This window comes from Megascapheus bottae, chromosome 4, assembly GCF_031878675.1.
Source record: "Megascapheus bottae isolate mThoBot1 chromosome 4, mThoBot2.hap1, whole genome shotgun sequence".
Taxonomy (NCBI): domain Eukaryota; kingdom Metazoa; phylum Chordata; class Mammalia; order Rodentia; family Geomyidae; genus Megascapheus; species Megascapheus bottae.
Genome location: NC_143512.1, coordinates 52,958,036 through 52,981,266, shown reverse-complemented (window position 1 = coordinate 52,981,266; position 23,231 = coordinate 52,958,036). Strand labels below are relative to the sequence as shown.

Below are 23,231 nucleotides of genomic sequence, written 5' to 3'. Positions count from 1 at the left end.
GAAGACAAAAGGCCTTTCTAGAATCCTTGGACAGGAGTCTTCCCATAGTCGTGGTTGAGAGTAAAAGGCAAAGGTAGCTCCTGCTTGGACAGCTGGAAAAAGTCACCACCCGTGCAAGATCACTCCTTGGCAAGAAGTATTTTAAAGCTTATATCTCAAAAGGGTCATGTGATCTGTCAGAGGTGATCTATGGGTTTTGTCATATCTAGAAATTGCCAGAAATCTAGTCATTTGGAAATATGAGGCCCAGCTCTATCCTACCATGACCTTAGTTTGAAATGCAGCAAAAGAGAAGAAAATATTGGTTAAAGTTAAGGCACAGCCCTGGGACCAAAGACCTGCAGCTATGTTATTTAAATTTATATATCTTTATGTATTTTATAGTTTTCTTGAATCTTCCATAAATGAGCTCTAAAGTGACAAGACTATATTACAGAAGAAAAGAAAAATGTACAAGGAGTATGTATACACACCATTCATTCTCTCACCAAGAGTTTCCAAATATATCAACACCATCCCATCATAGGATGATGTTTTAATAAGAACTGATAATTTACAATTAACATTACAGTATGTACATTGCAATAAATACATGGTTGTAAACAGACAAACAAGACTGTATTACAGGTAAGGTCATTTGGTGAGGAAAAAAATGCATGGAAGAAAAAATAAATAATGCTTTCAAAAATTATCCTAAAGCTTTCTGTAAAATCCTTTTTATTCAAGTTTTTTTTCCTTTCCTTTGTTTGTAATTTGCTCTATCTACATTATTTTCTTGTAACTTTTAACTGATGTGAAACAAAAATCCAAATAGCATTTGTGTGTGTGTGTGTGTGTGTGTGTGTGTGTGTTCGTTCAGTAACTTGCAAGCTGAAATGTACTGGTCTTATGCAAACCTGGATTTTCCCCCCCAGTACCAGATATTGCATTTTCTTATGGCATTTTAGGACATACAAAGCCATAGGATAAAGATGTATTTTTTCCCGCAGTGTGTTTCTGTCACGCACACTTTGATAAGAGAGAACAGGGCTAGAGGAGAGTGAAAATGGAGGGAGAAGGAAGAGAGTAAGGAGACTGAATCATGCATTTGTCCCTAAATCTTGGATATTATATTTTTTTCTGCAATTTGATTGTCCATTGATGGATGTTGTTACAACATGGTACCATTAAAAGCCAACAAACTGGGAATAAAAGCTTCCATTAGTGTAGTTATAAACCTTTTCAGGTGTGGATTCATTTATGACATATTGCTGCTTTAAAAATATTTTTCATTATAAAGATTCCAGGCACTCTGTGGGGACAAACACCAAGTGTAGGGTAGGGAGGGAAATTAGCGCAATTTGGAAAAGAGGAATAAGGCTCTGCCTTTCCTTCTACAACTTCCTTGGGACCAACAAAAAGAGAAACTAATTCCCAGATGTTATGTGAAACCATTTGGTCAAAGGCTTCTATCTGAAAGATTACTCACTCTGAGCTTCACAACCTTATAATTAATTAATAGAATCTGATTCTAGGTCATGTAAAAAAATCTGAGAAATGATTTCTCTACCCAAGGAATAGCTGTTAGATTTCTGAAGACTGGAACTGGGACCTGTGTTCACTGTAGATCAATTCTGTGACTAAGGACTATTAGAAGTTTCTTCTATATAAATGTTTTTCAGGATTATAAACATTGGGGATTTTTCTCCAAAATTCCAGTATAGGTTCTGGTGTTGGAATCTGTTGAGGAAGATCACCGATCTTTAGGCAGAATCATTTGACCAGCCCAACTATTATACTGTATCACCTGAACAAACCCCTCTAGGTGCCACTGGCATTAGCTGTTCTCCCCTCACTGGGTTTTTAGAAATAGCTCCACCCACACAACAAGCCTGTGGGTCAATGATGAGTGATAAAGCACTTTCTACATGTTACACAGCTATGCACTAAGAAACAATAGCTGCTACATTTTAAATCTCTTCCCTGGAATATTCCTCATGTAATTCTAAATCCCATGGTAAAATTAGAGAAACAAGATAATAGTTCTGGTATTTGTTAATATATATGTTGAGGACTTTATAAAATCACCTAGCTAGCTGCTGACTTTTTTCAGCAATTCAGAGTAAAAGTAAGTTAGTCATGACATACAAGTTCATGGTAGAAATGAACGCTGACCCTGACTTGACTATATCATCAATAAGAATGGTGGTGACATACTTGATAAGACACCATTGAGCAAGCATGGAAGTTAGCTCAAGCACACATTAAATAATAGAGCTGCATGAGAATGCTTTTCTTACTCTAACCGACTATTAAAAACATACAGATGAGAACGAAATACGTAGGATATTACAAGGACATGCATTGGTGGAATGCATGCCTCTTGACACAGCAAAGAGTCATCAGAAGACAGGAAGTGGGGAAAATACCTAAAAAGACAGACTGAGTTAGCTACTGGGTATTTATACATCTTCCATTTGATTCAGATACCAGCTGAGGTTGAGTTTCTACAACACTTAGGACACACTTGACATAATGCACATCAAAATAGTACAGAACAAATATTCACTTTGGACACTAGAGAAATACGTTGGTAGAGAGCAACTCCGCTGACTACGAAATAGTGAAACAAAAAGCAAGTAAGCAAAGACTTACAAACAGAGTTTCCTGCAACATAAGGTTTTTCTGTCTTAAAATATATGGAAGTCATTGGTATATAAAACAATGAGTCACTACAAATCAGTTAATTGCTATGAACTGTAAAGGTGCAGGTAAAATTCGTAAATTAGATTTATCCAGTGTAGCACAGATTTGTACTGAAAACTTGCAAGTTACTCCTTAGAAAAAAATAACCAGTGGCAGATGAAGTTCTGAACAGAGTTGTTTTTTTTAAATATAATACCTCAATACATTTAATAATAAAAGTAAGCTCTACAAAAAATCTGTTTTACATATCATACAAAATGTAGAGGCGAGTGTAGCTCTGTGAACCACACTATTCAGTCACGTATCAGGAAGACTTGAAATTAGAAAATTATGCAATTCCTGTGGCTCATACTCCTTCTGGGAACAGACTCATGCTGTGTCCCCTTCATGACATTTTGTTGTTGTTGTTGTTGTTGCTTTATTAATTGAGTTCACTCCACCTGTGAAATGCCTTATTTCTGAAAATGTGACACACAAATGAGAAAAGGAACCCCAAGTCCCTTCCACTGCTGGGCTACGTGATGAGCCACTTGACCTTACAAGCATTTTGGAGTTGATTTTATCTGCTTTGTCAGCTCTAGGAAGCTGAAAGCAGATTAAAATGCTGTTTGTGAAGATGTCCCCCTTGCTCTCCGCACGTGGGAGGTGAAAATAATCGGTTACGATATTCCTGAGCGCCGGACTGAGTAGTCAAGGTCAGTTTTGTTCAACAAATATCCTGGCAGATGACGGTGAGGTGTGACCATGGTTGTGGCATGTGACATGCACTTTGGAAACAATGATTTTTTTTCTACTCAAAACAAAACAAAACAAAACAAAAACAAAAACAAAACAAGAAAAGAAAAGGTGTGAGAGTCTTTGCACTGTTACGTGTCAGGAGAAGAGTCATCTATGACACAAACTGCCGGCTGGCTTTCCTCTTCGGCCACTGCCTCCTCTTCTACCTGTTCGTCAAGGGGAATTTCAGTAGACTCTGAGTCCTGTGTACACAGAGTCTTAGAGTCACTGCAGCTAGTGTCTTCTTCCACTTGACTTCCACTGTCCTTCTCTGTGTCGGACTCACCATCTTCCTCTAACGTTAGTTCAAACTGGAACTTCTCAGCTTGACCCTGCCGGCCCTCCTCCTGATCATCGGGGGCGGGGGATGGGCTCTGAGGGATTGTGCTCTGGTACCACTCCCGATTGTCCTCCAAAGTATCCAGAATGTCCTGGGCATCAGGGTGCACGAGGTCGGCCCATGTTTCCCAGAGTGGATGAACAATATAATCGATGAAGCCCACCTGGTTAAAAAAGAAGAACAGAAATGGAACTAAGAAAAAAATGGAAAAGGTTAACTAGATCATAGTTCACAAGTAGAACACAAAGCAGAACACTCCTGACCTTAGTTGGGTAAAATAACTTTTATTTGGGACAGCAGGTCATATAAAAAATGGGGTTCCTTGCTGGTGAAAATTAATTACTATACTCCTTAGTTGAAGATGTTTACTACGGTGGGCACTGGGGGCTCATGCCTGTACTCCTAACTACTCAGGAGGCTGAGATCTAAGGACTGAGGTTTGAAATCAGTCAGGGTGGTAAAGACTATCAGGAATCTTTTTTTTTTTTTTTTTTTGCCAGTCCTGGGCTTGAGCTCAGGGCCTGAGCACTGTCCTTGGACTTTCTCAAGGCTAGAGCTCTACCACTTGAGCCTCAGCACCACTTCTGGGGTTTTTTCTATGTATGTGGTACCAAGGAATTGAACCGGGGTCTTCGTGCATGCTAGGCAAGTGCTCAACCACTAGGCCAAACTCCCGGTCCCACTATCAGGAATCTTAACCACCAAAAATTCTGAAGTGGTGCTTTGGCTCAAGTGGTAGAGCATCAGGTTTGAATGGAAAAAGTTAAAGGACAGTGCCCAGGCTGAGGTCAAGTTCCATACCAGTGTACACACAGCAAACAGACAGACAGACAGACAGACAGACAGACAGACAGACACTCACACACACACACACACACACACACACACACACACACACACACACAGTGGGTTAATAATGTCTATGTGTCTTAGACACATAGGTGTCAATTTGTAAGAAAATCCAGATGAGGGATATAAGCCAACTGTCTCTATATGAATATACTACATGAATAATAGTTACCATGAGTACATAATATCATAAGAATATATGCATGACATTCTTATGTATAGATGCAAAATATAAGACTGGTAGTTTTTGGCTTCTAAATCAGGAGGTGAAACTGAACTTGTCAAAAACAAAGTTCAGACTCCTTCTCCCAATACGGTAAGATTGCTAATACAAAGGAAGCAAACGCTGCACTCGTGCATACATTACCTGTGACTTCTCCACAGATGCATTGTGCTTGTCACACATGGGGCTAATCTCCATGCCCCGCTCCCTTTCTCGGTCTCCCTGGCGGAAGAACTCCTCCATTATCCGGTCTGTCCACTGGCGGTAGAGCTGCAAAGGCTTTGTGGGGTTGCTGAGATCTGCACAGTGCACCATATTCTGAAGGACCTAAAATAGATCGAAGCGTTCTTTACTTAGCACCTGCTCATTAAAAATAAATAAATAAATAAAGCTTCTAGGAGTTCACATGGGTTGACTGTGACACTTAAAAATACGCATAGTGCAAGATGTATTTAAATAGCTCAACCATGATGTGCCTGTGTGTGGTTCACACTTATATTAATAGCTCCAAATTATGCCATTTTTATAGCATCTAAGTATCAAAAGAGAACCTTTATGTTCATAGCTGATTAAATTCAGAGATGCTTAAGATGATTTTATGGGGTGTTAAGTTTATGTGTTTTTTTAACATACAGGCATATGAAAATACCAATAAAAATTAAATGATTTGTTGTTTGGACTAAGAATGTGTTTACAATCCTGTCTATAGAGTCTAAAAGTACAAAATGGGAGAAATGAGAAACAAATAAAATTGATTTCTCTACAAGAACACATGGGCGCATTTTATATATATATATATATATATATATATATATATATATATATATATATATAATGTGTATATATACACACACACACACACACTCTGCCACCGTCCACACCCTCTGCATACACAAACACACACACACATCAAATAATGACTTACCTGAATCCTATCAGAATAATTATCAAGAAGGAGAACCCCAGAACTTGTCACTTTCTTAGTTTCAACCATAGTTTTCAAATCAGCCAGGAGGTTCATGTGTTTGGACATGTCGGTTGCAAGAACCTTAAGGAACAAAGAACATTTTATTTAAACACATTAATTTTCCTTTCAGAATGTGAGAATAACTAGAAAAGTACTTTAACTTCTAAAGTGTGTGGCAATTGCTCCATTTGGGGCAGTCTTTTTTTTTTTTCCTTCTTCCTGTTAACTTTTCTAGAAGCCCAGGAAAACATGTACAATACTGAGAAACACAGAGCAATGACAACCATTTTCATGGTTTAGAAAGAAAAACTATACTTGTATGTATGAAACATCATTACAATCAACACATTTCCACATTTCCTTTCATTCTTTTTTTTGTTTTAACATTCTATGGACTAGTGCTGGGAGTTTGGCCTAGTGGTAGAGTGCTTGCCTAGCACACACGAAGACCCAGGTTCGATTCCCCGGTACCACATGCATAGCAAAAAGCCAGAAGTGGTACTGAGGCTCAAGTGGTAGAGTTCTAGCCTTGAGAAAGTCCAAGGACAGTGCTCAGGCCCTGAGCCCAAGCCTAGGGCTGGCAAAAACAAAAAACAAAAAACACAAAAAAAACATTCTATGGACTAGAAAGTACTTATTGGACCATTTATAACAAACAACAAATGAAAAAACTTGCAACATCATTCTTTGTTGTTGTTGGTCATGGTGCTGAAACTCAGGGCAGTGTTCCTGAGCTTTTGTGCTCAAGCCCAGCACTCTACCACGTTGAGCCACAGGGACACTTTTGGTTTTCTGGTGGATAAGTGGATTTAAGAATCTCAGGGACTTTCCTGCTCAGGAAGGCTTCCAACTGTGATCGTCAGAGCTCAGCCTCTTGAGGAGCTAGGATTACAGGTGTAAGCCACTGGTGCCTGGCAACAATATTCTTTTATTTAAACAGCTACTTACAATGTCAATGACCATTTTCCTTAAGGATTGTCTTTGTTTTTTGGTCAAATTTTGGAAAATGTCACAGTTTTCTTCCTGTAGCAACTTAAAGCCCACAGCCAAATGATGGTTTTCTAAGACAGAGGAGTCATTGTACATCAAGGCAAGTTCAGAATCTGAAAGAAAAACAGATAGAAGGTCACTCGTGCTGTTGACATCATTATTATAGTTATTATTTTGCAGTATTGATGCTTGAACTCGAGGTTCATGATCCAGTGCCCTACCACTAGAGCTGTTTCAAATCTTCTAGTTGTTTTAGTTTTATGTCTGTTGTTGTTTTTATTTTGTGGGTGTGTGCCAGTCCTATGGTTTGAACTCAAGGCCTGGGTACTGTTCCTGAGCTGTTTTGCTCAAGGCTGCTGCTTTACCACTTGAGCCATTGTTCCACTTCTGACTTTTGGTGGTTAATTGGAGATAAGAGTTTCATGTAGACTTTTCTGCCTGGGGTAGCTTTGAACTGCCATTCTCAGATCTCAACCTCCTGATTTAGCCACTGGCGCTTAAGCTCAGTTTGTTTTTAAGTTAGTGCTTTGGTCAGCATTGGCTTCTGACTGAAATCCTCCTTCTTTCATCTTCTGCATATATGGGATGACAAGTGTGTGCTAGCTTGTTTCTGATAGAATGGAGCCCATAACTTTTCCCCATACTGTCCTCAATTATAGATACGTACCTATACTAGCTGAGAATATCAAATTATTCACAGCATTTGAAAAATGTCCATGGATGCAGAAAGATTTGTATTCAGGATAGATTCAAGAACAGAGTGAAGCATGTAACAATGCTAGATCTGTTCACACTGCTTTTCTTATTTTTCGTCCTCAGAACAGCTGTTAAATCCTAAGCTGTATTTTTCCCCATTTCCTTTCTTCCTAGCAGTCACTCTGTCTATGTGAATTGTGTTTCCTGCCTGCCTGCTCATGGCTTCATACAGAGATGTAGTATTCAGCTAGCTGTACACGAGCCTCATGCTGAGATTCTGTCTTTCCCTCATGCTGCCGTGGCTCTGTGTGTTAAAAGGCTGGAAGATATCTGACTTCTTCTCTACTCCTTTAAATAGCACATCCAGATCTACACAATAGCCATTTTAAAAAATGTTGCTTTAACCCGTTTCCATATAAATCATTTGTAAAGACAAAAGGACATGTATTCTATTATTTTTCTGATTAATACCCAGAAAATACATCTGAAGATCTAAGAAACTAACTGCTTAAGCAGCTAGGCAGGATGGGAAAGGCTCTGGACACGTCTCAACAGGGAGATCCTAACACTTTTATTTTAGATTAAAAAAAAACTTTATTGTATAGACAAAGGACAAGGTGAACCAGTGTAACAGCGATATTCACAAGACAGTATGTTGGAAATGAACTTTACAGCTTGGGAGGGGGTAGGAGGGAAAGTGGGAGAAAAACATGGGAAGGGGTAACCATGTTCTAGAAGTAATGTACCCATTATCTTCTGAATGTAACTGTAACCCCTAGCTAAAGCAGTCTGATAATAAAATTAAAAAAATATTGTAAAGGTGATATACAAAGTGGTTACAGTTGTATAAGTCAGGTAATGAGTACATTACCTTTTGAAAAGTGTCATCCCCTCCTTCATTCTCTCCCAGTTTTTGCCCTCCTGAATCCCTGTTCCCCTGGCAAAGTATATGGTTCAATTCCAACACAGTGTCTATAGGGTTGCACTGCTGAATTAGTTTACTCGTCTGAACTATTTAGCACGTTTAATAGTTTTGTTCTTAGCAACAGGATGCAGATGTGTGGAGTTGGAGGAGGATGGGAGTATAGGTGTTCTTCTTCATTTCTTCTTAACTTATAAAATATAAACTAAACAGGACAGGCTAAGGTTTCATTTTTAAAGAATTTAAGTGCCAAGCCTTGTACTACGCTTGTATAAGTATTTCATTTTGTCCTCACAACAACTCTCTTAGCAATATTTTCTTGGTACAGGCATTTACAAAGGAAGAAAATAAGCCTGAAGGAAGTATGTGATCCTGCCGGTATCTCCTAGGCAGTAAGCACTAGGGTAGATGATTTAGAACTGGAAATGACAAACTTGAGTAGTGAACACCAACCGTGAGGCAGATTATGGCAATCACAATCTTCAACTTCCTGGAGTACACTAATAACTGTTCTGCCATCCTTTAGTTCACTAAAGAACCATGCATACCTTTAACTAACTTAAAAATATAATTTTATAACGTATACATTCTCCATTGCAAAACAAAATCTTTTCGCTATCAAGAATAAATTAAAATATGCTCAATTTAATACTACTAATGAAGATAGGAAGATCATCTTTATTTACAAGTCGCTCTTCTGAGTCCTTTTTTCTGGGTGGGGGGATCACTGTGTATTTTACTACTTGGAGTACATGTGATCAATACTACAAATCAGAGACACAATGATCCCAAAGTTCTTTTCCCCAGAAATATTTCCCTTCAGCACTGTCCCAGAGAAGCTGAGTAAAGTTGCATATGTCTATACCGGAGTGGTGGCTAGCTACTGTATACTATTTACAAAACAGATTTTCTCCCATAAGACCACAGGTGCAAACTGGGAGACAGAAGGCAAAATAGCAGAGAGGAAACCACCAATATTTGAATAACTTCCTTACATAACTTGGGCCTGCTAGGTATACACAAACCCTCATCACGTGCATTTTACTTCCATTTGATAGTAGCATGTTTCTGTGGAGACTCATCATTATATCTTGTGGGTCAATAATGCCTTATTCATAAGTCACTCAAGTTGTCTTGTATTTTATCCTCGTTATATTGTAAGGCTCAGTAGTAGGTCAAATGAAGACTGATCTTTAGAGGACAGCAGAGTCTTGCTCCAAGGTTCTAAATGTCTATGTCATAAATCGTCTATGGAACAACATCCCTATCTGCCAAAAGGACTTCAAGAGCCAGTGGCTTGTCTGAATCAGATGGCTCAAGTGGCAGAGGACATTGTACAACTGTCTGGAACATGCTGCAGAGTTATCCTCGGCTACATTCAAAGCTAGTAGCTCTTCAGTAAGTGGACAAAGTAACACATCCTAATGAGTGCCCTGCTAACCATTGCTTCTGTCTTGATTGAAGGATTCAACTTCAGAATGGATAACTCAACATATAACACATCACAGAACCATATAAAATTTCACTTACAGTAGAAATGGCTTCAATTTTACTTTCCAATCAATGAACTCTCTCAAACAGTAGACACTCTCATAAGCTGAGAATTCACTGTAACTTAGCCAATCATAGGAGATGGTTCTGCACTTAATTTTCAGCAACTAAAAGAGAAAAGCTTTCCCTCCTGGTATACCTAGAAACACGTAAGCCATGTCTAATGCTGAGCTTGATCTGGGAATCCCAATGCCTGAGCTCCTTATTTTCTTTCACAACTTACTACAGTGACATTAGGAATAACCAGTCAATGTCATTCTATTCTGGCACTTTCTCAAAATGTTTCAACATGTCCTATTCAGAATCACTCAGCTTCTTACATCCTACAAGTGAATGATTAAGGCAGATAATTTGAGTATCTTTATAAATACTTTATGCATTCCCTGTCAGTCTTCTCTTTACTAGTAGAAATTGTCATCCTTGTCTTTAAGTCATTTTAGAGAGCCAATTCCAGATACCCCTGAATCAATTCAGAAAACTAATCCTTAAGATTCTGTTCCTCTGTAACCACTCTCAGTACCAAAGGCTATATAGCTGCCACAGTTCTCAGGAGTATCAGAATTAGCAAAAACAGATAGATAGATAAGTAGATAGATAGATAGATAGATAGATAGATAGATAGATAGATAGATACATACATACATAGATACATAGATACATACATAGATACATACATAGATACATACATAGACAGACCAATAGAGATATAAATATAAAGATATACACATTCCTTTAAAAGTATCTTTTGATAATAAATGATCTCTCTGAGCAAAGAAAAGCTCATGGACAATGCCCAGGCCCAGAATCCAAGACCTAAGGCTGAGAAAGAAAGAGAGAGAGAGAGAGAGAGAGAGAGAGAGAGAGAGAGAGAGAGAGAGAGAGAGAGAGAGAGAGAGAGAGAGAGAGAGGCAGAGACAGAGAGAGGGAGAGGGAGAGAGGGGGAGAGAGGGGGAGAGAGGAGGGAGAGAGGGGGGAGAAGGAGGAAGGGAGGGAGGGAGAGGGAAGGGAAGAGAAGAGAAGGGAAGGGAAGAAAGAGACAAATAATAGATGTGGACAAAAGGGAACACTACTACATTGTTAGTGGGCATGCAAACTTGCTCAACCATTCTGAGAAGCAGTATGGAAGTTCTTTAGAAGACTAAATGTAGGCTGGGAGTGTAGCCTAGTGGTAGAGCGCTTGCCTAGCATGCACAAAGCTGTGTTCGATTTCTTGGTACCACAGGCACAGAAAAACCCAGTAGTGGGGATATGGCTCGAGTGGTAGAGTGTTAGCCTTGACAAAGCTTAAGGACAGTGCCCAGGCCCTGAGTTCAAGCCCCAAGATTGACAAAAAAAAAAAAAAAAAGAAAAAGACTAAACTTAAGAGTTTCCCTATGATCCAGCAATTCCACCCCAGGCATTTATCCAACAGACCACAAAAAATGTCACACTAAAGCTACCAGCACAACCATGTTCACTGCAGAAATGTTAATCATCGTGCAAAAAAAGAAAAAAGAAATGTTAATCATAGCTAAGACATGAAATCAACCCTCATGCCTCTCAATGGATAAATGGATCAGGAAGATGCAGTATATATACACAATGGAATTCTATGCTTCCATCAGAAAGAATGACATCACCCTATTTGTAAGGAAATGGAAAGTCTTGGAAAAAATCATATTAAGCAATGTAAGCTACACCTAAGGAAACATAGATTGCGTGGTTTTCCTCATTTGTTGTAATAGAATGTACCTGTAAGTGTACAAGTCAGTAGATTTAAAAGAACTTTGTTTTAAACACACCAAAGTGCGTTTCTTTAAATAATGCAGATAGTAATGCAATAACTTTGGAAAGAGACCTAAAAAATAAAAACAAATTCAAAAATTTTGCCATCAAATTTAAAATTGTTAAAATGCCTGATAAAACCGAGAGCTGGCAATAACCTGAATAAATGGCCCAGTTGGTGAAACTATATAAACATTCTTGAGGGCCAATGAGACAATCTATATCAAAATAAAAGATAAGAAATTCAAGATTATCATACAAGTTCAAAGCAATGTGAGTAGAAAAATGATAAATAACTATCCATTAACAAGGGTCAAGGAAATTCAATTTAAAAACAAAACAAAACAAAACAGGGAACATGTCCAAACTAGGTTACTGAATAGGCAAATAGCTGAAGAAGAGCATTTATAATATGAGCTTAAGATAGATAGATAGAAAACTCTGTATGTATCTGTGTGTATATTTGCCTAAACAGAAATCTGAAATGATATTGAATGAAATTATTGCATTTGAGGGAAAATTTCAGGTGAATTTCAGTATCTTTATTTTTATTTATTTATTTTTTTTGCCAGTCCTGGGCTTGAGCTCAGGGCCTGAGCACTGTCTTTGGACTTTCTCAAGGCTAGAACTCTACCACTTGAGCCTCAGCACCACTTCCAGCTTTTTCTATATATGTGGTACCAAGGAATAGAACCCGGGTCTTCCTGCATGCTAGGCAAACACTTTAACCACTAGGCCAAACTCCCGGCCAGTATCTTTATTTTTCATATTGTTTTTGCTTAATTCAATAGACACTTTTTAAAAGGTAAAGAACATACAGTCTGTAAGGAAGAGAAATAAGGGGTCAAATCTCAAATTTGTCATGCTTCAATATGAAATAAAGGTAAATTCCATATATACTTCTGCTTTCACTGCACAGTAAATTAATGTGTAGTCAGTGTATTAGTATTTAGGGTAAAATGATTTTGAGCTTAGAAATCAGATCTTGCTTTGAAATGAGCACCCAAAGTTTCTTTTTTTGCCTTTATCTATAAAATAAGATCCCTCAAAATGGTTGTAAAGATTATATGATAATTTAAAGACAGTGGAAATGTGAGTGGATCCTAATAATGATCCCAGGATTTTTTCCACAAAAGCAGAAAGAGAGTGACTTGAAATTTCCAAATGGAAAAAAAAGAGATTCATAGACATAAGGAGTAAAAGAAGAGTAAGTTTGGCTCTGGTGATTCACACCTAATATCCTACAACTCGGGAAGCTGAGATTTGAGGATCTCAGTTCTAAGCTAGCCTAGGCAGGAAGTACATGAGATTCTTTTTTATCTCCAAAAACTTATTCAGAAAAAGCCAGAAGTGACTGTGGCTCAAGTGGTAGAGCACTCCCAGACAATTCTGCATGGTAATAACAGTGTTTGCAGGGACAACACCTGGAAAAACACAAATCAGAGCACTTAAGAACCTGCAGTGACTGTTAAGGTAGATGTCAAGAATAGAGGAAGAACTGTACTCCCATTGTTATTACTTAGCTAGAGTCAGCCAGGGTTAGAAAATGACTAGTTTGTTTCTGGGTTACAGAAGACACCAATCTTTAGATGGACTTCTCAACAGATTTCCCCTAGAAATGAGGAAAACAAGTATTCTTAACTTGATACTGGTTTGAAAGCCTAAATGTTAATTTAAAACTGCCTAACTCTCAATTCATCTAATCTGTATGCCTCAGCCCCATAGAACTGAGCTTGTCTCATGCCACACGTTCACCTGCTAAGCTGTCTTTTACAGAATAATATATGTTTGTGAGAGCCATATTTTTATCTTATTCAACATGCATTTCTCATGCCTAGAACACCATTTGACACTTGGTAAGTTCTCAGTACATTCTTATCCAATTACATGACATGTAGTTATATCTATATTAGCCCACTGTTAAACTTGTGTTGGTCTTTATTTTGAAATTATATTTATACAGGACAATGAAATAAATTCTTTATAAAATCTACCACTTTACCTAAAGCAAATGCAGATTAAAATAAGATTTGAGGGAGGTAGATGCTGGTGACATATGCCTATAATCCTAGCTACTCAAGAGGCTGAGATTTGAAGATCACATTTCATAGGAAGGTGAGGTTAGACAACCCAAGAAACTTATCTCAATTTTACCAGCAAAAAACTGGAAGTGGAGGTACAGCAGAGCATCAGCCATGAGTGAGGATGCAGAACAAGCACAAGAGGCCCTAAGTTCAAGTTCTAGTATCTGAACCAAAAAGAAAAAAAAAATTTTCTCTCCCAAATTTAGGCATCTTGTGCTAAAAACAAAAATTATTCTCTTACCAAATACAATTCTGTTCTATATCTTCTATATTCTATATAGTATATTCTGTATTTCTCATAGTTTTATTATCCTTGTTTTCAAAAAATAAACCTGTAGAATTAAATGAACTTTTCTGGATGAATGCCTTCTGACATTCAAATTTCATATGAATGCATAAAATGTTAATGGGCTCATTTTACTGCATTGTCTTTTGAAAGACTTAGAGACAGTTTCTAGCCTGGAGCTTCATTTTCTCTATGTCTTGTTCACATTCTCCTTGCACTCCCAAAACATTTAGTAAAGCTTCGCCCTCTATTGTACATTATTTTAATTGGGGAAGGGAGAGTTCAACCAAATCTTCCAGATAGAAGATTTGCTTTCAGAACCTCCAGGAGGCTTACATTGAATATAAATACAATTAGTATAAAAACAGTATAGAGCCAGGTGCAGTGGCTTATACCTGTAAGTAATCCTATCTACTCAGGAGGCTGAGATCTGAGGATCTCAGTTCAAAGTCATCCCAGGCACTAAAGACTAGAGACTCTTATCTCCATTAATTACTAGAAAATGAGAAATGGTGCTGCTATGGCTCAGGGGTAGGTCAGCAGCCTTGAGCTGAAGAGCTCAGAGACAACCCTTAGGCCTGGGGGTAGGGAGATAGCCTTGAGCTAAAGAGCTGAGGGACAGGGCCCAGACCCAGAGTTCAAGCCCCATAACCAACCCCTGCCCCCCCCCCCCCAAAAAAAACAGCCACGATATCTAAAACTCACATGCATGGACAAAGTGAAATGCAATCACAACTAACCAGCAGGAGTGTAACTGTACTGGAAACTAGCCAGATCTGCACTAATGTTTTCCTTCATCGGCCACACAAGCAGGGATAATACATCCCTTCATCTGACCATATCTCTGCAGCCTCCTTAAATCAAGAAGACAGCCCTTCAGCAATGGGTTTACAAATGCAGTAATTAAAAATCTTCAGAATTCTTTATTGTACACTTTTAGCTTGAAACAAGTAGGAAGTTCTAGCTCCAAGCCAGGAGTGGAGACTGTGCACCTCTGACTCACTAATGCTCAGTTCTATGAAAGTTACCAAAAAGAGAAACTTAAGCCTACTTCATAGAAAGCAAGTTTGCTGTAAATCAAAAATAAGCAGTTTTGATAAGAGTATTTCACAAGCCACTTACTAAGACATCCTTCTCTGCATGCAATGAAACTTAAAAAATAATGTTACTAGCCACTCAAGTTCTTCTATGGTTTGCAAAACCAACAACAGACTGATAGGCTGCTCTAGCTTCCCAAATGCTCAAGTAAGTGAGGGGGTAATATTGCCCTGAGGCCGTGGGGAGACACTTTCAGGTATCATGTGACAATGGTGACTCATTTGCTTAAAATAACTCAAGACTTATCCTTGTCTACCATGAATAAACATTACAACCCATTAAAAGCTGCTCTGGGAACTTCCAGCTTTCCTGGGCTACTGCATGCCCACAGAAAGGAGAGTGCCACACCATCACTAGAATAGTAAAGAACTTCCAGAAGCAGGGTCAGTTAATCTTCCTCTCTGGTCAAGTCACAAGGGGGGGGGGCGACTTGAAATGGGTATCTTTGGCATTCATAACCATCCTCCAAATTTCTCTCATGGTCTGTTTCAGTGGCTCTCAGATCTTTGGAGTTATCATTCTTTTCTGGACTGAGGCTATATTGGCTTAAATGACAGGATTCCTCCCCTGCCCTGGTTCCCAGCAGAGTCCTCCAGCTGCCATCCTAGGCCAAATTGCCCTTGAAGGATTCACAAAAGAAGAACAAAACTGGGCCGGGAGTTTGGCCTAGACGTAGAGTGCTTGCCTAGCATGCACGAAGACCAGGGTTCGATTTCTCAGTACCACATACATAGAAAAAAAGCCAGAAATGGTGCTGAGGCTCAAGTGGTAGAGCTCTAGCCTTGAGAAAGTCCAAGGATAGTGCTCAGGCCCTGAGCTCAAGCCCAGGACTGGCACAAAAGAAAAAAAAAAAAGGAACAAAACTGGCCCTCACTATCCTAAAAAAGTATGTCACAGGGCTTCTGAGATAGTGACTTTATTATCAGCTGTTTCAATTTGCTCTCTCTTCTTAATTATGTTTATAAGGAACCATACAATATGCGACTACAATGGAAAAACATTTCTTAATGCCCAATAATAAATCAAAATGAAACATTTTATATACTTGCTGAAATTCTCTAATATTAAGAACATACTACCATATTTATGAATATCAAAATACTAAGCATTGAGACTCATGTTAAATTCTAATGTCGATCACACTGTGCGGCTTGCTAGTTCTTCTGAGAAAGGGATAGTGAGCCCTAGGTATCGGTATAATGCATATTTGGGGGTAGGTGGATGATGGAGCATTCAATGGTTCCTAATATTTAATGTACATGCTTTCATGAGTCCTGAAAGTATCCCTTACAGATCACTGGAACATCTCCTGTGTAGCTAGGATAAATAAATTCCTAAACCAAAATCCTCAGATATAATCTCTTATTCCTGTATCTCAGGAGTCTTAATTTTTCCCATCCTCCCCACTGAATTGTATTTTGTTATATGGTAGAACAGTGGAGAGTAAAAGACATAAAAATAGACCTCAATAATCTTAAATGTCTCAAGTTAAATCTCTCAAAGCAAGGTTACATTTAAATTCTGTTTAAATCTGGCAAGACTACACTGTTGGTGGCAGTGCAAACTTGTTCAATCACTATGGAAAGCAGTATGGCAATTCCTCAAAAAACTAAACATAAAGCTCCCCTATGACCCAGAAATTCCACTACTTGGCATTTATCCAATTGTCCAGAAACAAGGACAAACTAAATCTACTAGCACAATGATGTTCATTGCAGCACTATTTACCATAGCAAAGATATGGAACCAACCCAGATGCCCCTCAGTTGATGAGTGGATCAACAAGATACATAATGGAACTCTCTGCTGCTGTCAGAAAGAACGGCATCGCCCCATTTGTAAGGAAATGAAAAGACTTGGAAAAAAATCATATTAAGTGAAGTAAGCCAGACTCAAAGGAACACAGGCTCAATGGTTTCCCTCATTTGTCATAACCAATAGAAACCTTGGGCTCTACTAGCAGAGATTTACAATAGAGCAAAGCCTAGATACATAAGGCCATATAGTATGACAATAAATGAAAAGACCTCCAGGATATAGAAACAAAAGCCATATAATGAATGATTGTTGTCCTTAATGTAATATGTTATTTCTCATCTCTTTTACTGTCCCTTGGTTATCTCATATTGTTACAGTATTTTACCTTGTTATCTGATATATTGTAGATATGCTTATTTGTTTTTTTAAAATAGGATATGGAAGGGGGGGAAATAAGACGAGGGGTGGGGATGGGGGGAGGGAAATAGGGACCAAGACATGAGAAAGGGTATCAATGTTTGTGAAGTAATGCACTTTCTATCTGGTGAATAAAGTAACCCTTCTATTAATTACAATAAAAAATATATGAAGAAACAAAAGAAAACAGCTTGTCAAACTATCCAATATGATCACGATAAATTTAAAGTAGCATCTTTTCTTCAGTGTAATATATTTTTGTTTTCATAATTATGTCAGCTACATATGTATTCATAGACATTTAACTATTTCATGTTTTATTTGAGGCTTATTATAAGCCTTTTTAATTTATTTCTTTGATATTACCATGTTATTCTTTGCTTTAAAAATCTTGAGAATTTAAGAATCAACTAAAAATCTTGAGAATTTAAGAATCAACTTGTCAAAATATACTGAATTGCTGATATTCCTATATTCTAATTTCAATTTTTAATAAAATCATGTATTTAAAAATATCTGGCAAGAGAAAAATATAGTAAATAAATGGCAAACACGGATATTACTACAGCAGGATAGCTATAGTGCAAAGAAAAAGACTACTATATGATTTCACGCAGAAAAAAAGCAAACCCCTAATTTGAAAAAGAAAACAGTTTTTCAACAATTTCTCAATTTTTAATACTTAAAAAAAAGTGAATTCACAGTACTAATCTGCTATAGTGAAAGGAAACTTAAGTCTGTCCTTATTTACTTAAGTCATTTACTTATGAACTTCAGGTGCTAAATAGAATTCCTGAAAGACTAAATTCTTTCCCAAAGGCAGAAGTCCAACATTCCCTTACATTCTCTACACAGTTCAAGATAGCCATAGTGAAGAGTCTCTACCACTCCTTACACTTCCAAATGCAGTGATGACTTCTTATATGGGGTATGGTCACCCGTGAAAAAACTGAGAGGCTAAAATACCAGATTATGAGACAAATTCCTTCAGATGAGACTCACAAAGAAACAAGAGGGGAAGAGCCTGGCAAAAGGAGACTAGGCTTAGCACTAAGTTCTGGATCTATTCTTTTGTGTGTAGAACTTTCAATGTAGAATAAGCCACTTAAATTTCTCTTTACACTTTCACTTAATGCTTACCAATGTCTAGGAACATACCTGGCTCACTTGTTTTTCTAAACAGTATACACCTCATGAAATATAAAGATAATTTTCAATGGTAAACTCTACTACTATAAATGCATTATCATTGAAACATAAACCCATCTTGAAAGAGCATTATATAACACCGGGAAAATCCAATTTTACAAAGAAACCTGATTATTTCAGAAATGGACAACAGAAAAATTTCTTCTGCAGACATAAAACTTCACTTACTCGTATTGATCAGAAACTGATTTGACACACCAGGGTGGTCTACATCATGTATTGCACTCGCAAAAATTGCTGCAAGAATCTCCAAATCTGTAAACACGGCCTGGAAAAATATTACACAATAAAAGTACCATTACTATTTTATCATGACATAAATGAAATGTATACACAAAAGAGGAATAGAGTCCTACAATTCAGACAGAAAAGAACAAAAAACTACAAAATATATTTGCATGGTGGAACTTTAAAATCTATTTGAATGGCTCTATCAGTGAAAATCCTAAGGAATGACTTTCCCATGATCTTGTAAGTTTCACTTCTGGAAGAGAATATTTCTCATTTTATTACATCATAAGTTTATTATATGAACAAATCTTTTCATTTATTATATATATGTATTATATGCAAAATATAAATATTGTTTGGGGTTTTTTTGAGACAGAGTCTTGGTGTATAACACTGGCCGGCCTCAATCTCATAACCATAATTTTCATAGTGTAACATTCTGAAATCACTAAAAATTAATGAAATATAACACATTTTTAACACATTTCTAAGAAAAAATAGAAGTGTTTCTATGCCTCAATACCACTGACATTTCGTGTCAGAAAAAAAAAAAGCTACTTTGACTGGGAGGCAGTTCTGAATAATATGAGGTTTTTCACAGAATTCCTGTTTGACATGCTGGTAGTAAGCACAACTGAAAATGTGATGGCTGTGACAACTAGCAATGTTTCCAGACACTGGCAAATGTCTCTGGGTGTTACGAGAAGGAAAAAAAGAGGGAGAAAAATCATCTTCTGCTGAAAACCATTTGACCAAATGATCAAAACGGTTTTCCAATGAAAACAATGTATACAAAAGAGAATTCCACCCCCCTTAAAATATTAAGTAAATTAAATTAGTAAAAACCTTATGGAATACTTAAAATTTGGAAAAATTGAGCCGGGAGTTTGGCCTAATGGTAGAGGGCTTGCCAAGCATGCATGAAGACCTGGATTCAATTCCTTGGTACCACACACATAGAAAACAAGCTGGAAATGGTGCTGGGCTCAAATGGTAGAGCTCTAGCCTTGTGAAAGTCCAAGGACAGGGCTCAGGCCCTAAACACAAGGACAGGACTGGCAAAAAAAGGAAAAATAGGAAGTATTTCCTTCTAACAAATTGTTAGTATTCCTGCATTGCTCATAGTTCATAAAATAAAAATCCAGTTGACTACAGATATGAAAGTCCTAGTCTGAATTTCAACAACACAAACTAATTACAATTTAATAAGCCTGACGTGGTTTATGAAATATCCAGTAGATCATTTTAAAGAAGCAGTATTACGAAGAAATGCATTCCTAAATACCAGGAAAAACATTCATGGGCCAAATTCATCAAGAATTCAACTGTTTATCTGCCTCTACATTTCTCCTCTGTAAGCCAACGGATTTCCAGAGTCCAGTGATTTTGTGTTCCCTCCAGACCCTTCAACACAAATTTTTAAGAAAACAATGAGCAGCAAGGTACTGTCTTTCAATTTTAGAAAGCTTATTACCTCCAAAGCAGGTGTAGATAATAGCACATGAGTAGACTGAACGACATCTGCAGCATGAATATTGTTGTGATAGGCCACATCGGCATGGTAATGGTCTTCGAGGGTCATAAGGTAGGTAATCAAAGTGTCTACTGGAATTTTAAAGGTTTTTAACAAGTCCCGCTCCTACAGGAAAAGAAATAATACCCTTACCATTTCCACAGAGCATACTGCGACAAAAAAAAGCATAGACTACAATTGGCAGAAGAGAACCCAGAAATGAATACTTTTCCATGTCTAGGGTCTAGAAAATGGCAATCTTTGGGATGCTCTAGGGATACTAAGAACAAAAACCATGACTGAACTATCCTCTGGAGGCCCAGACTATAGAGTGTATGATGGGCTGTCCTTCAAAGAAGCTTTTGTGTCTCAGTCCTAGGTCACACCAGACTGAAATCCAACAATTAATTTCTCAAAGCTGAAATCTCCTGCTCTGGTACTGAGGCACAGGCAAGAGCCTCAGCTTCTCAGTTAAATCCCCCCTCCCCCCCCACCCAGAGCAGAGGCAAAGGCTTCTTAAGGATGAGAAATGGATATGGAAACGATGGCAGAATACTAAGAACTGACTGAAGAAATTATATACTAAGGTTAGTCAGCAGGAGGCTTATTCACTGTAAAAAGAAAATGAACAATCTATTCTCTTTGCAAGTCATGGAGATGATTTTTACATTATTGCCTTTGATAAACTGTTTCAATTCTTCCACATCACAAGATGCAATGTGGAAGAGAATTGATTTTAAAAAGTGATTTTTCTGAATTACCCATATTCTACCTTTCTATATCTTTATTTGTCCCTTAGGAAACAAGAAAAAAAAGGATCAAAGTAATAAAAAACGGTGAATAGGAAGGGAGACAGAAGATAGAATATAGGCAGAGTGTGCAGGCTAGTGATTCAGGCCCTAAGCCTTATTATGGTTTGAATGTAAAATGGACCCAAAGATTCCTGTGTTGAAGGCTTGTCCCTAGAAGGTGGCACAGCTGAAAGAGACTATCCACGGATGAGGCCATAGATGAATGGACTAGGAGGAAGTGGGATCTCTTCTGCCTCCTTCCCTTTTCTCCTCTCCTTCTGTAACTCTCCCTCACACGCCTTTTTTCTTTCATTCTTTTTTTTCTTTCTTCTCCCTCTTCCCTCCCTCTCTTGCACTCTGCTCTCCAGCAGCCAGGAGATGACTGCTGAGGTATGTCTCACCTATGCCTGTCTCACAGCAGCCTAAAAGCAATGGAACAGGCTTCTGTCCTGGCCATAATCCTCATAAACAGAGCGCCAAAATAAATCTTTCCTTGTAAGTAGTTTGGCTCAGATATTTTTGTCACAGTGGTGGGAAATGACTAACACAAACACTAAATAAGAGACATGTGGAAAGCCATGTTACCTGAAAAATGGTGTGCATTATAACAGTCAGAGGCCGGTTACCAGACAACTCTGCTATTCTGAAAACGTGAAGACCCCATTTATTCACATCTTCTAGTTCCTGGGGTAAAAGAAAGATACCCCAAATTAAATTAAAAAGTAGGAGAACATGAGGCAGTAAATACAAATACTTAAAAAATAATGAAAAGAGTTGGTGCTGGTGGCTCATGTCTACAATCCTAACTACTCAGAAGACTGAGATCTAAGGATTGTGACTTAAAGCGCCAGTCCCAGCGGGAAAGTCTATGAGACTTTTATCTCCAATTAACTATCACAAAACTGGAAGTGGAGCTGTGGCTCAAGTAGTTGAGCTCAACCCTTGAGCAAAAAAAAATCTCAGGGACAGGACACAGGTTCTGAGTTTAAGCCCCAAGACCCATACCAAAACATAAATAAAAAGAAATTATTTTAATGGACTTTAGTGAAAAGACTGTGAAGATTTTGCTAAATAATTCATCTTAAATATAATGGAGACAGTATGTAAAACAGGCAAACAAGGTAATCTCAATATAAATAGTACTGCCTAACTGAAATGAAAACTTCACAGTATTTATTTTATGATATTGACAATATCCTAAATATCCTTCCATGTGAATTCATGGATAAAATCTACTCAGAGATCCTTAACTATTCTAGTATTGTAGGAGAGAGGATGGAGTTCTAACTCTCAAGGATCAAGTTCTTTTAAAAGTGTAAAACACATTTCAAACCACTTGTCTAAATCTAATACTAATAGAACCCCCCCCCCAAGACAGTTTTATAAAGGGCATTTCTATCTTTAAGGAAACACATACATAACTTAAACTAATGAACTTTTCCATCAATTAAAAGAAGACTGATTCAAATCCATTCTGAGGCATCACTGCATACTTGAGGCATGATCTCTGAAATCCTCTTACCTTGGCCAGGACATCTTCTTGTTCTGTTTTAACCCCAAACCTCGGGATACTTGAATTAGTCAGACTAGAACTGTGCATCAACTTCTTGACTCCACTGATCTGAGACATTGGTCTTTTCTTTTTCTCCTTTTCCTTCTGAGTTGGAGAAGGAATTTCCACTTCATGTTGCTTATCTTAAGAAAAAGGAGAAAATATGCTACATTCATTATTCATGTTACTTGGTTTTTTTCTTAAATCGGCACATATAAATGGACAAGTTATAATTGTACAATTGATCACTATATATTCTAGGGATTATTCATAAGTAGTATCTTTCTTTGAGGAGTTGAGCATTTACATACAATTCAGTCTGGAGCAGAACTAATTTGATATCCTTAAACAGCCAAAAAAGTTAACCAAGTTAATTATACTACAGACTAATTAATATCAAATAGGGTGATTGCCTCTCTTTCCTTAGAACATTCTAAGGAAAAAAATTACATAGGATAACATGCTTAGAGAAAACAACACGCTTGGATATTTATACTGCTCATCAACTCCATTTCTGTTTTGAGATTT

General features: G+C 37.7%; 1 protein-coding gene across 6 annotated transcripts in view; it reads right to left on the bottom strand.

The window, feature by feature from the left end:
• Positions 1-2,722: 2,722 nt before the first annotated feature.
• The window catches only part of Pde4d (phosphodiesterase 4D), a 635,057-nt gene continuing 614,548 nt past the window's right edge, over positions 2,723-23,231 (bottom strand). For all 6 annotated transcript variants that reach the window (XM_090331909.1, XM_090331910.1, XM_090331908.1 and 3 more), the window contains 8 exons: positions 22,674-22,846; positions 21,737-21,835; positions 20,322-20,486; positions 18,785-18,884; positions 6,790-6,944; positions 5,800-5,922; positions 5,019-5,201; positions 2,723-3,965 (listed from right to left, as the gene is read on the bottom strand). In XM_090331909.1, coding sequence (XP_090188035.1) covers positions 3,552-3,965; positions 5,019-5,201; positions 5,800-5,922; positions 6,790-6,944; positions 18,785-18,884; positions 20,322-20,486; positions 21,737-21,835; positions 22,674-22,846 — 1,412 coding nt within the window. In that variant the 3' untranslated portion in view covers positions 2,723-3,551. The remainder of the gene's footprint in view (positions 3,966-5,018; positions 5,202-5,799; positions 5,923-6,789; positions 6,945-18,784; positions 18,885-20,321; positions 20,487-21,736; positions 21,836-22,673; positions 22,847-23,231) is intronic.